Genomic DNA, 7,970 nt, shown 5'->3' with positions numbered 1-7,970 from the left:
CAGTCTATCCTTCCACCTCATGCTCCCCCGTAGCTGGGGCTACAGGTGTATGCCACTGTGCCCAGCTAATGATTTTTTTTTTTTTAAAGACAGAGTTTCATCATGTTGGCCAGGCTGGTCTCGAACTCCTGACCTCAGGTGATCCACCTGCCTCGGCCTCCCAAAGTGCTGGGATTACAGGCGCACGCCACCATGCCTGTGTCTATTTTTTTTTTTTTTTTTTTTTTAGTAGAGATGGGGTTTCACCATGTTGGCCAGGCTGGTCTTGAACTCTTGACCTTGTGATCCACCTGCCTTGGCCTCCCAAAGTGCTGAGAATACAGCTGTGAGCCACTGTACCTGGCTGAGATTCTTTTTACTAAAAGAAAAAAGCAAATTTACCTTTGAATTGATGTCAGTTTTTCTAAATAGTATGTTTCACTGCTATCTCCTGACAACTTTAGACACTATGTATTGACCCTCTATTATAATAAAGGTTTCTGTCCAGGAGGAGGTGGGAGTCAACTAGTAGGAGAAAGAAGAAGAAGCTGTTCTTTTCATTTTCTTCTTGGATGCACTCAGGACCCTTGCAGACTGAAGAATCAGTAGAAAACAGAGGCAGGGAGGGCCCTGCAGGCCTGGCTAGCACGCAGAGGGTAGTGGGGTACCAGCTCTCAGAATAGTGAGCATGGTCCTTGAAAGTGGATTAGTTCATTCACCCAGCATGTGCATAGCTGGATAGGGAGTCTTTTGGGAGATTTTAACTAGGACTTATTTCTTCTACTTTTTTTTTTTTTTTGAGACAGAGTCTTGCTCTGTCCCCCGGGCTTGAGTGCAGTGGCACGATCTTGGCTCACTGCAAGCTCCACCTCCTGGGTTCACGCCATTCTCCTGCCTCAGCCTCCCGATTCTTCTTCTTTTATTCGTTCTTCCCCTACTCCCTCCCTGCTCACCTTGGCTAGAAATAGCTTTTATTCAAGTACAATAAAAGAGTTTGTTGGGGAAGACCCATGGGGTGTTATCTTGTAGAAAGAGCACTGGGTGAGGAACAAAGAGACACCATCCCAGTCCCATTTACTGCTGTCACTAGCTCTGGAACCTCAGGCAGATGCTCAGCCTTGGTTCCTTAGAGCCCCTGTGACTCTGTTCCTGCCAGGAATTTCAGAGGCGCTGTTAGCTGTGGCTTGTTTTATTTCAAACGTGTGCAGGCTTTTTACCAGCTTCCCATTCTTTGAAGTCAGTTATGTCTCTTTTTACTTTGCTTGTGGATTTCAGAACTAGAAGGGCAAACATTCAGCTGTGATTTTTCTGGAACCCATTTAATGGAGATTCTTTTCCTTTCATGAGAAAGACCAGGTGACTAGTTAATAGAGAAGCTTTTATTTCAAAATTACTATATTTTCTTAATGTATTTCTATCAAATGGGAATATCTGTGTTTTCCCTGATAATTTCATACAAGTTATTGAGCGAGATAAAGAAGACAGTTACAGCTCCCATATTCTTGCGCCCTGCTCAAAAGAAAAACTATGAATAACATGTATGGGCCAGGCGCAGTGGGATTACAGGCGTGCGCCACCATGCCTGGCAAATGGGATTTTTTTGTTGTTGTTTACGGTTTGTTTCTGATATGTTTCCATTTCCTCTTAATTCCTTATATTTTATTTTCCCTCTTAATTCCTTTTTTTCTGTTTGTTTTGGTCTCTTGGTCTCTGTCTTTGATTTATTTGTTTGCAGGGGAGATACTGTGGGCTAAATGTAAAGTGAATAATCAGGTTGTTCTGGTGTCCTTTTGGTATCTTCTTTTCAATGATACCAACTATGAGCCCACACGGAAACTGCTCAAAAGATATGATATTTTTTATTTCTCTAGGAGGAGAAAAGCACACTGGTGGTGGCAGGGAGTCTGGCAGTGATGCCTGGAAACACTACATGAGAAGGTCTACTTGGTAAGAAACGGCTTTGGAAAGATAGGTTTTTTCTTTTAAATAAAATGAGACCAATACTAACATTGTCCTTTATCTTAAAGGTTCGTCTTAAAAAGTTATAACTTGGAGATCTTACCTTGTTAAAATCTACAGATCTGCTACATTTTAAAAGTGGGCATGAAAATCTTCTGTTATGTATGTACCATCATTAATCCTGTTCATTTTTTCCCGCTAGTACTATCAACTACAGTAAAGACCTTCCTCTGGCCCAAGGAATCAAGTTTCAGTAAAAGGTGTTTTAGATGAACATGCCTTAATTTGAAGTTTTCCGGCAGCCGTTTTTGAAGAAGACAAAGAATATTAAAGTTCTCCCTGAATAAATGCACCATCATGGCTGTGGCACTGACTGATCCCCCTATGGCCCCAAGGCCCTGATTAAATCAAGAGACTCCTTTTTTTAAAATCAAAATAAAATTGTTCCAACATAGTCATATTTACTAAAAGATGGATTAGATGGATTTTTATGTCAACTAGTTGTACATGGCTTTTTAGAAGTTTAATGATTATTTTGTAATTAGAAAAAAGAGTACATACCAGCGTAGGAATTTGGGAAAATACAGAACAGAGGAGAAAACAGAAGTCTTTGCAGTAGATACAGGGTGTCTCCTGACCAAGCAAAGGATTCGGTGGGGGAATATTGCTTGACATTACCCACCTATGGCATGCATTGGATGGTGTGTGATTGAAAGGGAGATGCATTTCCTTATATGCTTGGACCATAGTTCAGTATTCATGTGGAATAACTTGCAGTGCTTAAAATGACAACAGGCATTCATCACAGTCGTGGCTCTTGCTTATGAAGGCTGTGTCAACCTGGAAGAGATTTGTGGGGTAGACAAAGATTTTGTTCCTATGTTGGAGTCTTTCACCTGCTCGAGGACTCTGAGGCCAAAACTGCCTGAGCAGAATTGTATACAAAGTGCGTCTGGAGGCTGGGCGAGGTGGCTTATGCCTATAATCCCAGCACTTTGAGAGGCTGAGGCAGGTGGATCACTAGAGGATAGGAGTTTGAGACCAGCCTGGCCGATATGGTGAAACTCCGTCTTTACCAAAAAATACAAAAATTAGCCTGGTGTGGTGGTGGGCGCCTGTAATCCCAGCTATTTGGGAGGCTGAGGCAGGAGAATTGTGTGAACCCAGGAGGCAGAGGTTCCAGTGAGCCTAGATTGCGCCACTGCACTCCAACCTGGACAACAGTGAGATCCTGTCTCCAAAAAAAAAGTGCATCTGGATTTTTTAATGTAACCTTAGACCATTTTCTTTAGCTTTAGGTGTCTGCAGTTGCCCTTGGATCTGTTCTCAATCCTCAGTGTGTGTGGCAGTGTGTGGTCATAGAGAGCTGAGCAAAGTTCACTTTCTCTTTGCTGACAGTCTCACCTCTTCTCATTGGGAAGCTGCACAGGAGTCTTTGGGATGGTTCAGTCCAGAGGCCCCTGTTCTCCTTTCTTCCTGGCACTTTCTGATCCCCCTCTGCATGGCACCCCTCTACTCCTGCCAGGTTGGACTGGAACTGAGACCTTCGAACAAGATGACATTTGTAGACAACTTGATCCATCAGGATGTGGAGAGATTTGGATAAATGGCAAATAATTTGGGGTTAAATTATGGCCCAGAGAAGTAAGCAAATGAAAAACTAAACAATTGTAAATGTATCTGGGAAGCAAAGGTATTCATAGTATGTCCCATGGCCAGCTGCGAGTAGTATTTAACTAGACCTGCTGTTGTCAAAATTGAACATGAATCAAGCCAAATACTAATGATATAGCTATTGAGAGAAGGTTGGCAGGAAGAAATCATGGGTGAAGGTAGGTGGAAGTGCTAATCTTAGCTATAGATTTTAGGTAAAACTGATTCTGAAAGCTTTCTTTGAAACAATTTTATAATTTTTTTTCTACGTGTTTCTAGCACAAGGACTCAATTTTTTTGGTTATAATGTTCATTAAAACATATGCCTTCAATTTGTTCCTCTTTGTACTTTTTTGCTGATTTAGCAGATATAAATCACTTGTTAGTATTTTTAACTACCCAAGTTAAAATGTACATTTGTGTTATTACTGGTCTTATATTTGAAGGTGCGAGGGGTCTTGTGCTGCTCGTTACTGGTTATATTGAGCATTTCATAACTGCTACCTCCTCCTAAATCCTGTGTTCCCAACCGCCACTGCTGACAATGCCCAGCCTCCATTGTGGATGTGGGGAATTGTGTTAGCATGCTTGCTTCTGCCACGGCACTAAAGCCTAACTTGCTTAGGATCGTGCTGTACTTGGAGAGAGCATCCAGTCGCTGAGCCTAGCAGCCGGGCTCTTGTAGTCACAAGAAGTGGGTGAAGACCTAGCTCCTGGCTGCAGCACTGGGGAGGCAGGCCCTCCAGATGAAGACTTCTCACAATGGAGGGGAGGCAGTTTTCTCCAAGGAAATTGAGTGCTATTACATACTCCGCTTCCCACTTTCTCTTTCAGGGTGGAAATCTGTTAAGCCTCCTCCCTCTCTCCTGCTCTGCAACCACAGAACACTTCTTTTTTTTTTGGGTGTCTCAGTTTTGCCCACACTGGAGTGCAGCGGTACAACAGTGGCTCATTGCAGCCTCCAACTCCTGGGCTCAGTCTATCCTTCCACCTCATGCTCCCCCGTAGCTGGGGCTACAGGTGTATGCCACTGTGCCCAGCTAATGATTTTTTTGGTAAAGACTGGGTCGTACTACATTGCTCCTGCTAGTCTTGAACTTGTGGCCTTAAGCGATCTTCCCGCCTCAGCCTCTTGAGTTGTTGGGATTACAGGAGTGCGCCACCATGCCCAGCTCTGTGGAAAATTCTCTGTGGCATTCTGTCTCCTGAAAATGCTGAAGGGACGAAAAGGGCTCAGTGTCCTTCTTCTCTTCCCTGGCACTTTCAGACCATTTTCCTGTTGCCTTCATTCTAACAAAGGTTGCAGATTGGAAAGCTGATTTGGAATGTTTTTTAAGTGTTTTCAGTTTCAATATTTGTATGAAATTCCTGTGGTCTCCAACACGCTCATTTATTTTTATTTTTATCATTATTTTTACACCCAGCTTGATTCACTTGCTTACCCTGAATCCCTTATTTAGGTCTCTGGAGACATATGCAATGGTGACCATTTCTGCAATTTCTACCCTCTGTGCACTTACCTCCCCTTCCACATAACCACTCATGTTTCATTTTACTTGTGCTATTTGTTGGTCTTAACGTTTTAAAAGAGGAAGTGTGAAGAGATTAGATGCAGGTGGCTGTCATTAATCTTCAGTCCCCAAAACTGTACATGTTGATGTACCAGAGTTTTAGGTTTTTCATGTAATAAAATATATGATCTTTTATGTTTTTCCAATTTAAGTTTTGAAAGTTAGGTTACAAATATTGCTTTTTCTTTATTGTGAGGTGTATTTTTAAAGATCAAAGTAATACTTGTATACACTTAAAAATTCAAATGGGGCCAGGTACAGTGGCTCATGCCTGTAATCCCAGCACTTTGGGAGGCTGAGACGGGCAGATTGTTTGAGCCCAGGAGTTCGAGGCCAGCCTGGGCAACATGGTGAAACCCTGTCTCTACAGAAAACACAAAAATTAACCGAGTGCAGTGGCGATCACCTGCAGTCCCAACTATTCGTGAGGCTGAAGTGGGAGGATTGCTGGAGCCCAGGAGGTCAAGGCTGCAGTAAGCCGTGATCATGCCATTATACTTCAGCCTGGGCAACAGAGTAAGACCCCGTCTTAAAAAAAAAAAAAATTCTAATGGGGCTAGAATGCTTGTAATAAAAACCAGGAGCTCACTTTCCCACTCTACCCAACTCCTGATTCCATTCCACAACAACCACTTTTCTACTGTTGACTTTTCTAATTTTCTCTTATTTACCTATATATTTCTAGTTGTGCAGCCATCACCACTGTCTAGTTCCATCCAAAACATTGCCATCCCCCCAAAAATCTTGTACCTATTAAGCAGTCATTCCCCACTCCCCCCACCTCCCCAGGCCCTGGCCACCATTGATCTGCTTTCTGTCTCTATGGACTTGCCTATTCTGGATATTTCATATAAACAGAATCTCTTAGTAATTTCCAAACAGTTGGATGATCTGTGTCACATGCCTATCATTAATATTTTCCAGTTACTTGGTGTCAGTTTCAGTTTTTGTTTTGCTTGCTTTTTTTTCCTGGCATTGACTCCCCAAGGGCCTTTTGTCCCCCTGCTCCCATGTGGCCGCTCTCTAGGGCAGCTGCACAGGTGTCATCCTTGGACTCCCTTTTGCTGCTCTTCTATGTTACAGTCTCTTGTTCACTGGATCCTATTTTTCTCTTTATTGCTTTATGCTCTTCTTTTGCTGGAGCCTATCCTGCAGAAGCTTCCTGCCAATGATTGTTTTGGAGGAAATTAAAAGAAAACCAAACCAAATCTCTCCTATCCAACAGGAAGAACTTTATCCCCATATTGATTGAAAATAGGATTCGAGATTTAAAATGTTGGTGGCAGAGTTTGCTCTTTTTTTTTCTATTGGAAAGGTCCACAAATGTTTTGTTGACAGTTTTGTCTTTAATCCATTTGAATTTGGGGTACATGCTATGATTTGTCTACATTAATTTCCCTTTTAAAAATAAAAATAATTCCTCAACCCCAATTAGACAATTGGGTTGTCCTTTTCACACTGATACCTCTTTCATAGTACACTGCATTCTTACGTATAACAGGATCTGTTTTTAGCTGTGTATCCTGATTCATTAATTGGTATATGTGTGTGTGTATATAGATCAATAGAATGCCATTTCCACATGCAGACTCAAGGGCAAACTTATTCCTTTTTCTATGACTACATCTGTCAGGTGTCCCCTCTGCCGTGAGGCTGAAGTGGGAGGATTCTGTTAGATAGCGGTGGTCATTGCACAACTCTACAAATATACCAAATGCTACTCAATTGCTCATTTTAAAATGGTTAAAATGGTGAGTTTTATGTTGTATTTTACAATATGAGAAAAACACATACAAAGCAAATTAAGCAATAAAAAGGGCAGTTACTAACTCCAGGGAAAATAACATTTAATTCTGTGATCTTTGAAATTTCTTCTATTTAAATTGTTTTAAGAGTCCTACATATATTATCTATGTGACCTGCAAAAAGTAACCTAATCTCTTTGAACTTCATTTTCTTGTTTGTAAGGTGGGTTGTATCAGTTTCGTTTCTTTGTTGCAAGCTGCAGAAACCAATTATGTCTTTAGCAAACACTGACTGTTTGGAAAGCCCAGATCCAATTTGCCTCTCCAGATCCACTCCGACATTCTCCTGCAGTGTGTCCTTCGGGGCTGATCTCTACGGTCCACTTCATCTGGGCTTGCTTTATCCTCTGGCTTCTAATTGTGTTTGGCCAGTAGTAGAAAATCAGAGCGGGGGAAAAACATGTAAGAGTATTAATTTTCCCACTCCGCCCCTGCCAGCCTGTGGTAGTTACTGTCTTTTTTTTTTGTTTAAGGAAAATGTATCCAAAACGTGTTTATTGGAATGGTTTCCCATTCATCCTGATTCAGGATGCTTTTAGTGCTGCCTCCTCCTAAGGAACATTCTTCTGTAAGCTTTGCTTGTCCTTCCATAGGCTGATAGGACAGTGGAACAGTCAACACACACAACTTTGGGCGTGGCAAAAGAGCATGGTGACTTTATAGTATCCTGGTCATTTCACATCCATGAAGAAGGAATTGGTTTGTCACCAGGAGCTTCTCATGTTTTCTCTTCTGGAGAGGCATGAAGGAGATCCCTCTCTAGAGACATCGCGCCGGAAAGCTTCTTCCTTTTCCTGTGTCTGCATCTCCTGTTGGATGGCCCCTCTGCTGTGGCTCTGTAGATTCTGCTAACTTGACTCCCTTTTTTTAATCCTTTAGTCTGCAAGTGGAGATGCAATTCTGTTGACATTTCCTGAGTTTGTCTCCTTACCTCTAGGGACCTAGTTAGGTAGCAGGTAAAAATCAACTGTCTTCTAGAAACGCCACTGCTAGAATGAGTGAA

General features: G+C 42.1%; 1 protein-coding gene across 1 annotated transcript in view; it reads left to right on the top strand.

Moving 5' to 3' along the window:
• Window positions 1–3,927, top strand: part of ALDH7A1 (aldehyde dehydrogenase 7 family, member A1) — a 60,853-nt gene extending 56,926 nt beyond the window's left edge. Inside the window, exons 16-17 of the mRNA XM_011942126.1 lie at window positions 1,851–1,926; window positions 2,141–3,927. Coding sequence (XP_011797516.1) covers window positions 1,851–1,926; window positions 2,141–2,195 — 131 coding nt within the window. The 3' untranslated portion in view covers window positions 2,196–3,927. The remainder of the gene's footprint in view (window positions 1–1,850; window positions 1,927–2,140) is intronic.
• Window positions 3,928–7,970: the final 4,043 nt, after the last annotated feature.

The sequence above is a fragment of the Colobus angolensis genome, unplaced genomic scaffold, assembly GCF_000951035.1.
Source record: "Colobus angolensis palliatus isolate OR3802 unplaced genomic scaffold, Cang.pa_1.0 Scaffold206, whole genome shotgun sequence".
Taxonomy (NCBI): domain Eukaryota; kingdom Metazoa; phylum Chordata; class Mammalia; order Primates; family Cercopithecidae; genus Colobus; species Colobus angolensis.
The sequence above is the reverse complement of the archived record's forward strand: the minus strand, read 5'-3'. Positions and strand labels throughout refer to the sequence as shown.